At 42.3% G+C, this 17773-nt stretch overlaps 1 protein-coding gene across 2 annotated transcripts; it reads right to left on the reverse strand.

Annotated features, from left to right (window-relative positions):
- Positions 1–1932: 1932 nt before the first annotated feature.
- Positions 1933–17550, reverse strand: LOC129868883 (chromosome-associated kinesin KIF4-like). 2 transcript variants are annotated; one of them, XM_055943205.1, is made up of 30 exons: positions 17269–17550; positions 16714–16837; positions 15982–16096; positions 15662–15852; positions 15320–15418; positions 13112–13278; positions 12800–12894; positions 12145–12264; positions 11339–11514; positions 11167–11228; positions 9094–9226; positions 8887–8945; positions 8682–8787; positions 7941–8063; positions 7535–7708; positions 7258–7361; positions 6877–7021; positions 6594–6704; positions 6401–6484; positions 6142–6255; positions 5733–5888; positions 5466–5563; positions 4637–4766; positions 4190–4474; positions 3900–3977; positions 3585–3683; positions 3262–3432; positions 3019–3144; positions 2784–2903; positions 1933–2525 (listed from the first exon to the last, which is right to left on the reverse strand). In XM_055943205.1, exons 2-30 carry the CDS (start codon positions 16834–16836, stop codon positions 2364–2366), a joined length of 3726 nt encoding a protein of 1241 aa, XP_055799180.1. In that variant the 5' UTR covers position 16837; positions 17269–17550; the 3' UTR covers positions 1933–2363. The 2 variants fall into 2 exon arrangements, with proteins under 2 accessions (XP_055799180.1, XP_055799179.1); XM_055943204.1 differs by having other exon boundaries at positions 2784–2906.
- Between the last annotated feature and the right edge of the window lie 223 nt (positions 17551–17773).

Genomic DNA, 17773 nt, shown 5'->3' on the forward strand with positions numbered 1-17773 from the left:
GCCAAAATTGTCCATCTCTCAGATATTGATTTAATGTGATGCATTTCATCACGAAAAACAATGATTGTCCCAGGAGACATAGGTTTTTTTTTTTTATGGTATTTAAACAGTTAAAAGTATTCTCCTGTAGGCATTGTCGGTCTCTTGCGTGCAGTTGAAATGGCAGCATTCTCCACATTCCAGGAAGGTACAGTTGATTCTCTGGTGCCTGCCTGAGGCATCTTTAAACAGTTGGACAGCTGCACAGAGGTAGTTTGATAAACACCAGATTGTGAACATGCCAGATAGCATTCAGATTTCATGTATTGTCCTCAAATTGGAAAGAGGATTACCTGACAGTAAACAATTTTGTTCTGCATTACTTGTCATACGAAAAAGAGTTAATCCACACTTGTAGAAGTATGGATAAAGTAAGCTGTTGTTCATAGAAATGACTTCCAATAACATTACAATATGCACTTGTGATCTATGTAACAGCCTCAAATATGGTTGTAATGGTGAACATTTCTGACATTAAAGGTTAAGACAAGGCAGCAAGAAACGTTAGTTGTCTAGATTCTGTCTAGAAGATGTGAGCAACAGGCCTCCAGGTACTCTTAATTTGAAACTAATTTCCTACATTAGGCATATGCCTCCACAGATATGAGTCATACATCTAATCTCTTCAAAGGCAGAGGGGCATGGTCCTCAATAACAATAGAGACCCAGACAGTCGGGTCATTAGATTCAAATCCCCCCCCCCCACACACCTGACTAAATTAAAGCGTTTTACGCAGCAACAAGTAGGCTACAACATTTCCATATCTGGCAACCTCTGGCAGCATTTACACATGCTGCCCCATTATTGGCAAAAGAGCTGATCTGATTGGTGTAAAGACCAATTATTGGAAAAAGATCAGAATTGGGCTGCCCGTGTAAACGCAGCCTCAGAGGCACCCTGTCAACCAATTCAGACTGATCATGGTGACAACTACCTCCATATTTGAATTGAGCTCCATTAATACTGATGTGTATACAAAACATGATAAAATAGCACGTCTAAAAATATTTAGATCACAATTCAAGCATGCTTGGCACAGTCAGATAGGACACTACCAACCAATAGTATTCTAAGGACACCGTCTGATGCTAAATTATGTGCCTCAGCAGTTCGCACTGTTGGCAACCTTCAGTAGAGGAATGCCTTCCTGCCATCTCCAGATAAATCCATTGGTTGACTGGCTGCACAGCCTCATCGGCATTCATATATTCAGGTCAGGGAAGTAATTACACCTGAACTTAGAACTCGTTTGAATTTTCTACAAACACTGACTGCATAATAAAATCACCTCCCCCTCATTCGCTCAACCAAGAGCCATGTACAGATGCAACACAAACCTCACTATAAATTGCCTTCTGTCACCTATCAGATAGAACATATGGCTAGGTAGGCATAAACAGTCAGATAACACACTGCAATATTGCATGACCAGAAGGAAACTCAATGCAAAATACAGCCAAATAAAATGTAAGAGTATTTGGGCTGTGTATAACCAGGGCAGTTATTTTTGTTGTCGCTTTAAAATGTTTCCAGACTGCCATCATCTGAATCACCCTGGGCCATTATCTATTTCAGCGTAAGATATTTGGTTTTAATGTGCTCTCAGACGCCATTTTGAATTTGGACCATAGCTGCCCCTCTATACAACCACATTGCTTTGACTGAGTCTTAAAATGGCAGCAGTTCAGAGTAGATGTCATGTTGACTACGGACTGTAGCATTAAAAAGGTTGGGAGCCGAGTGAAAACACTGCAATAGTCTTCAAATGATAACGCTAATGACAACGCTGATCCAGAATCCTTCATACTGAAAGGGTGATAATTGGCTTGGACAGAGGTCTTTTGTTAGACAACTGATTAAAGAATGAGATTTATTAACTATAGGACAAATAATCATGAATTATTAATTTATTATGGATAACAATAAAAATGAGTATTAAAACATGATACATTTCTATTGATAGAAAATCCGTTACATACAACCTATTAAACATTTACATTTCAAGTGACAAAATAATTCCCTTGTATGATCAACATCGAATTAAATCAGCTTGTTAGTGCATTTCAGCCCTCACAATTAATACATTTTAGTCAGTTCAGAGTAAGTGAATTTTCCAGTGACCTCATATTCAAACAGACAAAAGAGTGATGTCTAATTTAGAATCAATTGCTACACTTTATTACAAGGAATGTAGGAGTGGACATTTAAGACATTGAAAAAAAAAGAAAAACAAAACACTGACAAAAACAGATGAAAGGACTATCCTATAGCAGGGGCTAAGTTCTTGCATGATTTGTCTATACTATATTATCCTTTGCCCACCTCAAGACTCTTCTCTGATGGGCGTACATCCAGAGAAAAAGCTGTTCTGGAAGCTAGTAAGGGCTCGTTTCTTCTTCTTCAAGAAGCTGGCTGTGTTCCTCTCTTCATCCTCATCTTCTTCCTCATCCTCCTCCTCAGCAGAGACAGAAGTCTTCCTCACAAGCTATAAGAATAAAGCAAGGAAAAATCTATTTTCAGCACTCTAAATAAGGACATGATCTGAAATACCCAATACCCACTTTAGGTGCAGCTCAGTGTAAAATAATATCACCACACCAGATTCATTACCAACTCAACCATAACACTACCCAAGGCACCTTGACGCTTAAACAGTACCCTTCTGGAAGAGAGTGTGATGAGTCTGTTAAGGGTATGATGTTACAACCATTGAGCCCATTGTTGATGGTATAGTGAAGCCTACCTTGGTGGGAGTGGCACAGGGTGGTTTAAAGAACGTGGTATCCCCAGAGCTAATGGCTGTGGGGTCTTGAAGAATAGAAACTGAATCTTTGGACCCATCATCTGTGACTTCGCTAGAGTCCTGCTTTTAGGAAGAGAGGGAAATGATTCTGAAAAATATATGCACCAACAATGAAACATTCTATTGAATGTAGAGAGCCTATGTAGAATACAACATCGAGTATTTTTCAACTTACTGTACTGGACCTCTGGTTGCCGATGTTACGACACTTCTCATGGTCACATTGGCAGTTCTCCCCACATGTCATCTTTCCCTTACGGCACCGGCACAGCTTGTTGCCACAGCGACCCTTACAGGCACACTTAACAAATACGCAAACTTTTAACACTGCAAATGCATGATAATAGTGATCTGACCATCTCTAAAACGACAGTGTTGCCCATCTCACCAAATAATTTAATATAGACTAAGTTCTCACCCCTGTTGCCTTGGGTTTCTTGATGTTGGAGTTCTTTCTGTTACGGCCTCTCTCATTCATCTCAGGGCACCACTCATCCTCCTCCTCTGACTCGGAGACAGACTCCAGCTCCTCAATGTCGATGGCCATATTCAGGGGAGCCTTGGCTGCAGTGAAACGGTGACCTTTAGGCTGCAGGAAGTAAAGAACACCACCAGTGAGATGGTGCAACCGCCCAGCACTGGCCTAGGTCAGTGTCAGCTTCCCCTAGACTCATATAGGGGTAATCTTTCCTCTAACATTTGTATATGAAATAGACAGTGGTAAGGATGTCAGTGGCTTACCTTTGGCGGGATGTACTCAAAGGAGTCGTCTGGGGACTGAGTGGATGCTGGCAGGACGTTAATCTTTTTCCCACTGGCCAGCTGGAGCAGTGTTAGTTTCTGAGAACAGAACAAACGTTGCTTGATATGGACAGTTTCAACAAATAGTAGACCTTATTGTTTCAAAATGTAATAACCTGTGCTTTTAGAGCAATGGGTGTGAGAAAAGCCATTTACAAATTAAATGAATAATAATAATGGTAACTATAGACCATTGTTCTTGTATATAGCTTTGAGTGTTATATTGTCCTTGTATATGCCCCGCTGTGTATTTACCTGTTTGTATTGTTCATTGTCATCCAACAGCCTTTGGTTTTGCTCATTCAATTTCTGCATCTTTTCAATCTCATCCTCCTGTAGAGACGGGCATTATATTTGGAGGGGGTTAGAACCTTTATTCAGTTTTGGCTTCAACCTCAACACTATGAGCTGAACTTTGAGTGCAGTCAACCTACATGGACAATGAGGATTAATAGTAGAAACAAGTGCATGTGACCTTACTGACTGTATGACCATTCCTATAACATGTCAGTGTGCACAGTAGCTGAGAGGACAGTGTGACAGACCTGGAACTTGAGGCGCTGCAGAAGCTCCCTCTCCCGTTTGGAAGTCTCCTCCTCCTGCTTTTCCTCCACAGACTGTCTCTCTTTGCTCTGCAGCTGACCCAGGAGGTACAGGACCTTCTCCTGGTGCATCTGCTCCAGCTCCACCAGGTGGTGCTGGTTCTCCATGTCCATGGTGGACATCACTTTCCTCTCATCATACATAGTCTTCTGCAGGTCCAGCATGTTGCCCTTCTCCTGATTCAGGTCACTCTCCAGCTTAGAACTGGCCGTTTTGGCAGACACCAACTGTGGAGGCGGTAACATTTTTGGTGGTCATGCATTTTGTCAGTAAACATTAGCTTACGAGATAGGCTAATAGGCAGAGAATAACATGCTTTTCAAGACATTTCCAATTTGATTTGTGAGACTAAAAAGCATGCAGTTCAATGATATGCAAATGTGTCTCACCTCTGACATGAGGACCTTGAGGGCACACTTGGCCTCCACTATAGTAGTGATGTTGTCCCAGCGTTGCTTCAACCGCCCCTCGTTGTCTGCGTCCAGAACCTTCTGTTGTAGGTCAGCTATCTGGGCACTCCTAGGTGGAAATCCATGGAAGAGCACATGTGGCCATGTACTGTTATAATCTCCACCCGGCACAGCCAGAAGAGGACTGGCCACTCCTTAGAGGCTGGTTCCTCTCTAGGTTTCTGACTTTCTAGGGAGTTTTTCCCGAGCCACCGTGCTTCTACATCTGCATTGCTTACTGTTTGGGGTTTTAGGCTGGGTTTCTCTACAGCACTTTGTGACATCAGCTGATGTAAGAGGGGCTTTATAAATACATTTGATTGATGTGAATGTGTGTCTATAAATGCACATGGATGTGATTCACTTGACCAAATGTAAATACTTGATCACATTTTATGCCAATCACATATCATTACTCCTCTGTCCTCATTAAAAGAACCGAGTTCTTAAAGACTTGCTTCTGGCAGCAGTCACAATATCCTATCAACAGGAACTAACAATGAACAGATGGGAAGGCGTAGGCTTTGGAAGGTGTGAAAAGCTTTGGAGCAATGCCTTACTATGACAACATTTCTCCAGGCAAACAAAGGAGAAAAGGGTCGGGAATACCCAATGACAGTACAAAAATGCTTAGCAATGCAACTAAAAGACAAATGATCTGGGTACCCTTTTGTATGAAAAACACAAATGCATTAGCAGTAAGGGGAGGTCAATGTGAGTGGAACTGAAGGAATCCCTCAGCTGTGGGAGGTAATGGGTACAGACTCACCTGAGGTTTATCTCTGTCTCCAGGTTGTCCACCTGTTTACTGAGAGATGCCTCCAGCTCTCCCTGACTCTCCAGCTCGGAGATGATGAGGGTCCGACGCTGTGAAAGTGTTGGGAGAGAGAACACACAATAACAACAGTTTAACTTCTGTAGAGAAACAAAGAGGCATAATTTCTTCATGTAGCCTAGCGGTTGAAATTCCACTGAATCCTCATTTAGTAAAAGTTTAGATTCTCATTGATCTCTTTAGGAGAGCAACTTCACTCACCCTGACTTTGGCAGCGGGCCGCTCCCCGGCCTCCATCTGCTGTTTGAGCTGGGAGATCTCCTCTGCCAGGATCTTCCTGTCCTCCAGCAGGTCCTGCAGGTGGCGCCGCGCCTCCCCTGTGCTCACCAGCACCTCCACTTCGTTCAGGAGCCAGGTCTGCTCTCACACACACGCACGTACGTCAAATTCAGGTCACAGCATACATTACTCACTCGGTCATTGATACATGCATACACAGCAACAACACTCATTGAAACCACACAACCACTCAGACCACACAACGCAGATTAATTTAACACATTATGGTAATCGTTTCCTTTCTTGCAAACCAGGACCTCACACTCAAAACAGTTTATCAAAGAACTCAGAGTACACCGACGCATACAGAATCAAACAAAGGTGACCAGACCTTCACTCTCCCGGCTGCTCCCTCCTGCCCTCTGTAATGGACGTCCTTTCGTTTCTCGGCCACCTCACTCCTCTTCTGTAGGGCATCCTTCAGACGCTTATTGGCTGCTGCAGCCTGAAGGTGAACACCCGCAGAATTTGAAATATCTCTCCTCACTTCCAGCTAACAACCATTGAAGAATTGACACAAAACACTTTTTCCTGGTCGATTAGGTCTGCAGACGAAAACAGAAGCACGGTGCACAAGACCCAGACCTCACCTCCTCAGTTTTACGGCGCAGGACATTAGCCTGCTTCTGGAAGTCACTCTCAAGCTTCACCATCTGAAACTGACGTTTACGGTCCTGAGAAAGAGGCGAGATTTTTTTTTAACAACAATCAATCTTAACCACATGGAAATTAATATGGTGAACAGTGTATCTTATGTATGGATTATGGACACACAACACACACCTTTTCCTTGAGCTGAAGCACCTCCTTGTCCTTCTTATTCTTCCACACTCTGAACTTCTCAGAGTCCTCCTTCATCTGCCTCATCAGCTGTACACGCTGACTCTTCATAGCCTACAGGGAAAGAGAGCAGACAAACAGGGACGCCATCAACAACCCAGTCTTGGATTGCCATCGCAAGGCCTGAATTCAACTTTTTTAGATTGCGATGACCGTCGACTGAAAACTTCTTATTGTCCTGAAATCCTGCTGATTAGGTCAGCCACTGGCAAGCACCCGGTCATACCTGGATCTCATGGTTGAGCTTGGCCACGCTGCGGACAGAGGACTCTTTGAGCTTGAGGAGCTTGGACTGCTCCTGGAGCTTCTTCTTCATGTCTGTGATCTGACCCTCCAGCTCCTGCAGACGCTTCCTACGCTGCTCGCTCAGCCTGGTGGACAGATGGAGAGGGAGAGAATAGAGACAGGGAAATTACTGATGACTCCATTGTAAATGCAGAGGAATGTTTATACTAAACATACAGTTGTGAATACACACCAAGCTCATGGCTCTTATGAAAGAGACTCTCACAACAGATAACTATCATATCAATTCAATGTACAGCCTGAACATAAAGATGCTGTAATATCATCGTTTGAACCCCCCCAATGAGGCCAGGTGCCTTACTTAGCCTGATTAACGTCCTTCTTGGCAGAGTGGAGAACCAGGATGAGGTCCTCCTTCTCCTTCTGCAGAGAGCCCACTGATGTCTGCAGACTCTTGATGTTATCCTGAAGGAGAACAGTCAATGAGGAGCTCCATCAGTTCAGTTTGAAGCAGCCAATCAAAAACATTCCCAGTGGATAAGAATCAGTGCTGTGCTGGTGCTGCCTCCCCTGTTGCAGCCCTCTCAACCTCTTACAGCCAACCCATATTTTCTCTCCAGTCTCATCTCCAGCCCTACCTGGTGTTCAGTCTGCATAGGCTCCAGGTGGCTGTCGTTCTGGCACATCTTCCGGACAAACTCCTCCTTTAGAGCCAGAACGTTGTTGAGCTCAATCAGCTCTTTGGACATTTGGGCCTGGCGCAAGGCATGCTGGGTAGTGAAGCCCTCTGTAGAGTCTTTGTCAGTAGCAGCCTGTGGAGGGTGGGGGAAGAGGATGTATGCTTGTATGATAACAAAAACACACCAGTGTTGTACAACATACCCATTGTACAAAACCCACAAACACCATGTCCAACAATTCAAAAGACTCAGTGAAAATGCAACGACCCCAAAAACACGTCTGGGTGTCTTCAGGAAACAACAGCCTTGCAGAAGCGCATCTGCAGCACAAACAGGGTTCTGCATTAGACGACCAGAGACTTACAGAAGGTGAACCATCAGTTGGGATTTCGTTGCAGCTGCCAGACAGATGAGGGCTGTCATCTCCTTCAGCCCCACAGTCTGCAGCCAACGCCTCAATGGTGGCAGCAAGGCCAGCACTCTCATCCTGGAGGAACAAGAGCAGACTTCATTACCCAGACACGATACAAAGCAGCTTCTTATTCATGAACTGAAATATGGTGTAGGGAACTAAAATATCCAGCCATCAAATGGTGTTACACATGCAATGTGTGTAATTAAAGTGAAAATAAATCAAGTGTCTATTACCTTTATGATTAGCATGATCAATACACTGTGAAAGTGGCATTACCCTATGTCATACTTCTGGGGTCAGTCTCCTGATATTTGTAATGAGCTTGACGAGAAAATCAAAACATTTGTGAAATGTAAAATAATATTAATGTTTGTGGGGAATTTACTTCTGCCAGATGCCTTTTACGACATTTTAGCACTGAAGACCATTGCGCAACATCTTTGCCTATTGAAGACTATTCAAAAAGCCGACTTTTTTTTTTATCTACCAGGCCACTTCCAGGAAAATTCTGCGTCACTTTCATAGTGTATAAAGTAATGGCATTGAACAGCAACAGCTTAGCTACAATGGAATGCAGACAATTGTCTGATGTGCTTTGCTCGCTAAACATAAAAAGGGACTGAATGCAGTCAGTCATGCAGCAGTAGATCCAGCCTTGTGGTTTATTAGAGCTCCCTCGTCTAGCAGTACCTGGAGCTGCAGGATGACATTCTGCAGATTCTGGATCACTTCCACATTCTCCTTCAGCTCCTGGTCCTCCAGAGTCTCCATCACCCTCTGCAGGTCCACTTTACACCTAAAAGAAAAGCATTAAGTTTTAACACAGATAATTCTGGTGCCAATGACATAAGGACAATGAAGACAATGGGCGTAACACATAAGAGTTCAGACTTACGCTGCATGCTGTTTCAACTCCTGCAGTTTGTGTTGCAGTTTTTCATTTGCTTGCTCTGTCTGTGTGTGGAGTGACAAAAAAGTATGGCACATATGACGATCATGGTAATATCTCCAAATTTTCTAAACGGTCAATCAGCGTTGCTGTGTGATGTTGGTATGGCCTGTGACAAGACAGACCTAGTCCAAGACCAGTGCAGGTCCTTACCATGATGATCCTCTCAAACATCAGGGCAGTCTGGCCTGCTGCCTCACTCAGCGCACGGCTCAGTTTGTTGTTCTCAACCTGCAGGGCACGGGTCCTCTCCAGGATCTTGGACACATTCTCTGCTGGCTCAGTCCTTTTTCAGAGAAGGGATGGAAGGAGTCAGTGAGATACTTTTTGGTAGTATTTTTATATTTCTCTAACAAGGAAATTACCTTGTTTAAGCTCCCAGAATTGAAGTTCAGTTAGTGCTATCTGAGACATCCTTACCCTAAACTTAACCATACCCCTCATCTAACCTTAACCGTTTTAAAATTCACTATCAAAATGGGGTAGATATATCCCAAGGATCCCAGATAGCAAGGACCCGTGGATGTTCATTCTGCCAGTCATCAAAGGTTTAAAGACTCTTTGGCTGAATAGATTGATAGAGGACTAAGGACATACAGTTGAAGTCGGAAGTTTACATACACCTTAGCCAAATACATTTAAAATCAGTTTCACGATTCCTGACATTTAATCCAAGTAGAAATTCCTTGTTTTAGGTCAGTTAGGATCATCACTTTTATTTTAAGAATGTGAAAGGTCAGAATAATAGTAGAGAATGATTTATTTCAGCTTTCATGTATTTCATCACTTTCCCAGTGGGTCAGAAGTTTACATACACTCAATTAGTATTTGGTAGCATTGCCTTTAAATTGTTTAACTTGGGTCAAACAATAAGTTGGGTGAAATTTGGCCCATTCCTCCTGACAGAGCTAGTGTAACCGAGTCAGGTTTGTCAGCCTCCTTGCTTGCACACGCTTTTCAGTTCTGCCCACAAATTTTCTATAGGATTGAGGTCAGGGCTTTGTGATGGCCACTCCAATACCTTGACTTTGTTGTCCTTTTTGCCACAACTTTGGAAGTATGCTTGGGGTCATTGTCCATTTGGAAGACCCATTTGCGACCAAGCTTTAACTTCCTGACTGATGTCTTGAGATGTTGCTTAAATATATCCACATTATTTTCCTTCCTCATGAAGCCATCTATTTTGTGAAGTGCATCAGTCCCTCTGGCAGCAAAGCACCCCCACAACATGATGCTGCCACCCCCGTGCTTCACGTTTGGGATGTTCTTTGGCTTGCAAGCCTCCCCCTTTATCCTCCAAACATAATGATGGTCATTATGGCCAAACAGTTCCATTTTTGTTTCATCAGACCAGAGGACATTTCTACAAAAAGCACAATCTTTGTCCCCATGTGCAGTTGCAAACCATAGTCTGGCTTTTTAATGGCGGTTTTGGAGCAGTGGCTTCTTCCTTCCAGAGCGGCCTTTCAGGTTATGTCGATATCGGACTCATTTTACTATGGATATATATACTTTTGTACCTGTTGCCTCCAGCATCTCCACAAGGTCCATTGCTGTTGTTCTGGGATTGATTTACACTTTTCGCACCAAAGTACTTTCATCTCGAAGAGACAGAACGCGTCTCCTTTCTGAGCGGTATGACGGCTGCGTGGTCCCATGGTGTTTATACTTGCATACTATTGTTTGTACAGATGAACGTGGTACCTTCAGGCGTTTGGAAATTGCTCCCAAGGATGAACCAGACTTGTGGAGGTCTACAATCTTTTTTCTGAGGTCTTTGCTGATTTATTTTGATTTTCCCATGATGTCAAGCAAAGAGGCACTGAGTTTGAAGGTAGGCCTTGAAATACATCCACAGGTACACCTACAATTGACTCAAATTATGTCAATTAGCCTATCAGAAGCTTCTAAAGCCATGACATCATTTTCTGGAATTTTCCAAGCTGTTTAAAGGCGCAGTCAACTTAGTGTACGTAAACTTCTGACCCACTGGAATTATGATACAGTGAATAATAAGTGAAATAATCTGTCTGTAAACAATTGTTGGAAAAATGACTTGTGTCATGCACAATGTAGATGTCCTAACCGACTTGCCAAAACTATAGTTTGTTAACAAGACATTTGTGGAGTGGTTTAAAAACAAGTTTTAATGACTCCAACCTAAGTGTATGTAAACTACCGACTTCAACTGTATGTCAGTTGGGGAAATGATTTAGTAGTAATTACCCAGAAAGCACTGGTGCCACACCCCCACGTGCATGCAGAAGCATCACCTGTAGCTCCTGGACCTGTGTCCAAAAGACGAAATATTCCATCAAAACAATGGACACTTGAATCATGTAAATATAGGGTCGAATTGTAGGGTCACTTAGTACGGTGGTCAGTGGTCACTACCTACCTGCTGCTTCAGACGTTTCATTTCAGCAGCTCGAGGGTCCACGTTGACCACAGGCTTGTTTTTTATCTTGCGAGCTCTGTCAGCATAACGCAACGTGTTGATGGTCTCCTCAATGTTGGAGTCTGCAGGGCTGACACACGCTATCATCAAGGTGTGGCTGTTACCTCCCAAAGAATCTGTTGGAGAAAGCAGGAATTGATTCTTTAATGCCCACTTTTAAACATAGAGTACAGCTATTAAGTCTCTAAATCTAAGAAACATTCAGGTTTTTGATGAATACGTCTTTGTGTTGCGTTGAATGCCTTAGGGCAGGAGTCGGCAACAGGAGTCCAGCAAGTGAGTTTTAGTTTTGGGTATTTTTTTGTTGTTGACTAAAATCACCAGGAATTCAGCAAAATTTTGTTTAATTTAGACAATATGTTCCCAAGTATTCCCACAACAACAACAACAAAAAAACATGTGATCGTGTCTTAATGTAATCAAGGTATAAATGATTGTATTAGAAAACACAATCCCCTTTTGGGTCAATTTGCATTGTACAAATTATTTTCCGGCCCCCCGAACATCCGCTCCAACAAAAATCAGCCTGTGGCTGAATCTAGTTGCCTGCCTTAGGGTATACAACGTATGCATCTCGACTGTTCTCAGTCATCCGACTACCACATCTTTTTTATGTTCATTGTGCTTTAAAGCAAATCCTGAATTGATACCAATAGACCCAGGAAGATACATGGGCGGCAATGCCCGGATTTAGACTGCTCAACTACCACATCCCCCTGAACCCATCCATCCCATCGAGCTCTCACCCTGCAGCAGGCGGGTTAGTTTGGAGTCTCTGTAGGGGACAAAGGTGCCTTTCTTGCTCTCGTCACCCAGGGCGCTGATCACGTTGCCCAGGGAGAGCAGGCCTCGGTTGATGCTGATGCCTGGAGCAGACAGGAAGACAGCAGAGAGTCAAATAAGGTTCTGATACCAAACTACCCACACAATGAATTAGAACTGGGACTGTCATTTAAAACATGTAGATTGTGCTAATAATGGGCCGTAACAATACTGAAATGGCATAGCATGGTTAATCCGATGTCTGAAATGGCCGTACAGCATTTACTGTGATGCAGCCTCCGCTTTCATACTTCTTGCGCTTAGTGGAGCAGAGATTGTGAAGGAAGTTGTTAAGGAAGTGAGCTTGTATTTATACAGGATGTACCACCCCCCACCTACTGTCAACCAATCATGTCAATGTGGAGCTATACGGAGCCATCCACATTGTTACAAAATTTGAGGCCCACGGCGATGCAGTAGAGCTTGATTTGGTCTCTGCATGCCTCCGGAGGCTCCGCAATTGCGTCACACCCTCCATATGAAGCCTCCGACCACATTTTCCAATCAAGCATTAATTGGCTTCAAAGCACACAGCTTACTACTGTTTTCCAAAGTGTTAGCTTCTGGTAGCTGACTCACCTTCCTTCAGACGATCGCCCTCAGCTTTGGTTTTCTTTTGTCTCTCAGAGCCAGCCAGATCCACCAGGTGTAGCTTTGACACCACATTGTCAGATCTACAAACACACATTTAGAAACAGAATGGAAGAAATGAGGACAAATCAACTTACAACAAACAAATTAGTTGAATTAACTATATCAACAGAGATTTGCATATAAAAAATGTTAATGCAGCACTTTGCGTGTCGGATACATTCATGAACTGCAACGTTTCCTTGGGATGAAAATTAGAAAGTGAGAGATCTATGGGAGAAAGCTAGAGAGAAGACTGACTTGTCTGCCCCTCTGCGCTGCTCCAGGGTGATGGTGAAGATGGCATGGGAGCGAGACGAGGCAGCATTCATGGCAGTGGAGCCCACAGTACGGGCTGAGTTCCCCAGCTCCAAGCAGCCCACCATCTCATTGGCAGAGAACACCTCCCTCTCAGTCAGGCCCACGATCTAAGATAGGGAGAATGGGTTAAACATACAGTACAGCCAAAAGATTGGACACACCTACTCATTCGAGGATTTTTATTTGTACTATTTTCTACATTGTAGAAAAATAGTGAAGACGTCAAAACTATGATTATAACACCTATGGGATCATGTAGTAAGCCAGTGTGAAATCAAAATATATTTGAGATCCTTCAAAGTAGCCACCCTTTGCCTTTGATGACAGATTTGCACACTTTTGGGATTCTCTCAACCAGCTTCATGAGGTAGTCACCTGGAATGCATTTCAATTAACAGGCGTGCCTTGTTAAGTTAAATTGTGGAATTTCTTTCCTTCTTAATGCGTTTGAGTCAATCAGTTGTGTTGTGACAAGGTAGGGTGAGGGGGTATACAGAAGATAGCCCTATTTGGTAAAAGACCAATCCATATTATGGTAAGAACAGCTCAAATAAGCAAAGAGAAATTACAGCCCATCATTTAACCCGTTTTTCTCAATTTCCGCCTGAATGACGTGCCCAAAGTAAAACTGCCTGTTGCTCAGGCCCTGAAGACAGGATATGCAAATAATTGGTACCATTTGAAATAAAACACTTTGAAGTTTATAGAAATGTTAAAATAATGTAGGAGAATATAACACAATAGATATGGTAGGAGAAAATCCAAAGAAAAACCAAACCTGATTTTTTTTTGAGAGAGACAATCCTCTTAAAATGGCATGTATACGGTCATATTGAAAATTAGCTCCCTGGATGCAATTCCTATGGCTTCCACAGGGTGTCAGCAGTCTATGTTCAAGGTTTCAGGCTTGTAACTTCAAAAACAAATAAGAAATATCAGTTTTAGTAAAGGGAAATTTGTGTTTGCCCGCGCCATGAAGACAGGAAATATTATGGTATCTGAGGAGTGAATAGAAACGTATTTTGACTTGTTAAAACAAAGTTTAGGAGTATATTTTCAGATTCCTTTCTCTGATGATAGAAGGAGTGGATTACTCAAATCGATGGCGCCAACTAAACTGACTTCTTGGGATATAAAGAAGGATTTTATCTAACAAAACAACACTACATGTTATAGCTGGGACCCTTTGGATGACAAATCAGAGGAAGATTTTCAAAAAGTAAGTGAATATTTAAATCGCTATTTGTGAATTTATGAAACCTGTGCGGGTGGGAAAATATTTAGACGTGGGGCGCCGTATTCAAACAATCACACACTGTAAACCGGACAGTGCAGTTAGATTAACAAGAATTTAAGCTTTAAACCGATATAAGACACTTATATGTACCTAAATGTTTATCCATACTTTTTTATGATTATTTATTTGAATTTATCACCCTCCAGTTTCACCAGAAGTTGCAAGCGGGACGCCTAGCCCTAAGACATGAAGGTCAGTCAATTTGTAAAATTAAGAACTTTGAAAGTTTCTTCAAGTGCAGTCGCAAAACCATCAAGAGCTATGATGAAACTGGCTCTCATGAGGACCGCTACAGGAAAGGAAGATCCAGAGTTACCTCTGCTGCAGAGGATAAGTTCAGAGTTAACGGAACCTCAGATTGCAGCCCAAATAAATGCTTCAGAGAGTTTAACAGACACATCTCAACATCAACTGTTCAATGGAGACTGCGCGAATCAGGCATTCATGGTCAAGAAACTTAAACTTTAGCTTTTTTACATGGCACATATTGCACTTTTACTTTCTTCTCCAACACTGTGTTTATGCATTATTTAAACCAAATTGAACATGTTTCATTATTTATTTGAGACCAAATAGATTTTTATTTATGTATTAAGTTAAAATAAAATAAAAAAGTGTTCATTCAGTATTGTTGTAATTATTACAAATATGTTTTAAGAAATGTAAATATTTTTTTCTATTTGGCCGATTAATCAGTATCGGCTTTTTTTGGTCCTCTAATAATCGGTATCGCCGTTAAAATCATAATCGGTCGACCTCTAGTACATTCCCCCAAACAGTCCTTTTAAACAAGTACACTTGACTTGTTTCAAACATATTTAGCAACATTTTCAACTGTAAAAGACACACACCTTTATGCCTTCCTTGGGATCCTCCCGAATGTTGATGGTTGATGGTTTATCTTTGGATACCGATGGACAGAGCAAGTCCAGGATGTCTTCATTGTATATCTATGGCACACAAAATTAAGACAAAATGTTACAGAAAAACATGCCCAGGATACCTCCAGACACAAAGAAATGTATTTCATCAATAATCCGAATCCTGTCTTTTTAAGCATCATGACTCCCTGTTTTGAGTTTCTGAGAAGAAGAATGTACCGGTAACAATGAATGGTTTGTCCATTATCACAGTACAAACATGCATTGTGTTGTGACAATCATGATGAAAACTGCACAGAGGTTCCCACACACCTCCAGGTAAGACACTGCCAGAGAGAATTCACAATCTGTATGCTTCTCCCTTTCCTGAAAGATCATTCTGACCACCCTGGGGATGACTCCGACGGTGGGCTCATTCTCTTGGGCCGACGTATAAGTTCCTCCCATAGAAAAGGTCTTCCCTGAACCCGTCTGTCCATACGCAAGCACAGTAGCATGATAGCCTGAAAAGAAGAGTAGAAACATTATACATTCAGCTTATTGATTCCATTCCATTTTGCCCATACCCATAGAACCAGTACTGGTTCTATAGGCAATCCTGTGTGAAAGTTTAAAAAAAATTCCCCCTGTACCTTTGAAAAGACCACACAACAACGGTGAAACAGCACTGTTGAAGACTTCCTCTTGTTCAGTTGTAGGATCAAAAACATAATCGTACGTGAACGCCTTTTCAATGCCAACAATCACCTGCAAGAGAGAAGAACTATAATAAACTACAATTGTTCTTATGGAATTGAATCCATAAAACATCAGGCTAAGTGTTGCAGATGGCTAGTTGCAGAAGCTTCCATAGCCTGGCGTCCTCGATCAACCACACCTAAACTAGTTGGTTTCACCAAAATACGTTTCCCGTAAACAGAAGTATATCCAAATATGTAGGAACAATACTTACTTTGTTCAGGTTGTATGTGTCTTTTGTTATCAAATAAGTGTTTAAAACATGTTTTTATCCAGGGTGTGCCATTGACCGCCTGTGGGCTGCCATTGAAGTCACGCGAGAGTCAACTACCGTGTATAATCTCTACAGGCTGAAAATGGAAGACCCTGGATAAAAACGTGTTTTAAGCACTTATTCGACAGTGAAGGACACATTCAACAAGACGAATCGTAGGTATTGTTCCTAGAGATATTGGAAATGTATCAACGGGAAACATTATTTTGGTAAAAACCAAATAGTTCAGGTTTGGTTGATTAATGAAGCCAGGCTACGGAAGCTCCGCAACAAGCAATCTGTAAACAATGTCTCGTTGCGGGACGAAGCGATGCCAAGTGATGTGTTATGTCTTGTAGAATCGATTGTTGACCTGTGGATCCCCTGGCACGAAGGTGAGACAGGTCTGGCAACCCTCGTTGATTTCTTTAGTAACCAAAGGTCGACACCGCAGGGCAACCCGCACGGGGATGGACTTATCATCCTCTTTTGCCATGCTGCGAAATCAGGTGATAGACGCATAAAAGGATTATGTGACGGACAGTGTGGCCAATATCAAAAACAAGGACATCTTGAAAGGGTGCAGATCGGAAAATTGTATTTTCTGAAAGCTACTTTTGCCTCATTGTAATTAATTGAAAAACACCTGATATCAAACAAAACAGGAAATAGACACGCCCTTGCTGGTAGACCGACCCACCCCGTTAAGTAGACCGGAACTTACTAGTTGTGTTCAATGGTAAACGGCGTGAGTGAACTCTTTAATTTATCCACCACCATTTTTGCTGATAGTACGGACGGTGGATTCTAGCCAGCACGTAGCTAGCTAACTTGTATTTGGTTACCTAACTAGTTAGCCATAGGTGAACCATCATTGATCATACCACTACACTACCATGCCAAACACGTTCTATGGACGGTCACTTACCTTTTTTGGGCTGGCGAGACGTTGGTCTTCACCCCTGCAATGAACTAGCAAACGTTCGCTAAAATGAGTTTGCCTCTAGCTTGGTAACTAGTCACCACTAACGTTAGTTAAATGTTTCTTAAAACTAGATATTTTTTCAGAGGATAGAATAAGAACCGCATGTAACCACGCATCAGTTGTCGTAATAAATGTAGTTGACTCAACGTTTTTTTTCGTCAAAGGAACTTCAGTCGGTGTTTGTCATAGATCGTCTCGTCTTGCCCGCCACTTTCAAATATTCAGCTCCGCCTCCACAAACACGCGTTTGCGTCGCGAGTGCTGTTGTCATGTGCCTGTTTCATGTTTCAAAATAAAAGTCTTACATATGCTATAAATCTAAACTGTTAAAATTACAGGTATTTATTTCATATATAATGCAGTAATGTCAAGATATAAAAAAATATTAGAATTGTATTTCATATCCTGTAACAGGACGGCACACAATCGGCCCAGCATCGTCCGGGTT

Source organism: Salvelinus fontinalis, chromosome 13, assembly GCF_029448725.1.
Source record: "Salvelinus fontinalis isolate EN_2023a chromosome 13, ASM2944872v1, whole genome shotgun sequence".
Taxonomy (NCBI): domain Eukaryota; kingdom Metazoa; phylum Chordata; class Actinopteri; order Salmoniformes; family Salmonidae; genus Salvelinus; species Salvelinus fontinalis.

What these genes read in the sequence shown, in the direction of transcription:
- LOC129868883 (XM_055943204.1), bottom strand. Translation starts at nt 16,836, where the DNA reads ATGGCAAAAGAGGATGATAAGTCCATCCCCGTGCGGGTTGCCCTGCGG. An exon ending in TGGCAGTGTCTTACCTGGAG is followed by an intron (nt 15,419 to 15,661) that starts GTGTGTGGGAAC and finishes TGTGTGCCATAG; the next exon opens with ATATACAATGAAGACATCCT. An exon ending in TGAAACGTCTGAAGCAGCAG is followed by an intron (nt 11,229 to 11,338) that starts GTAGGTAGTGAC and finishes TTTTGGACACAG; the next exon opens with GTCCAGGAGCTACAGGTGAT.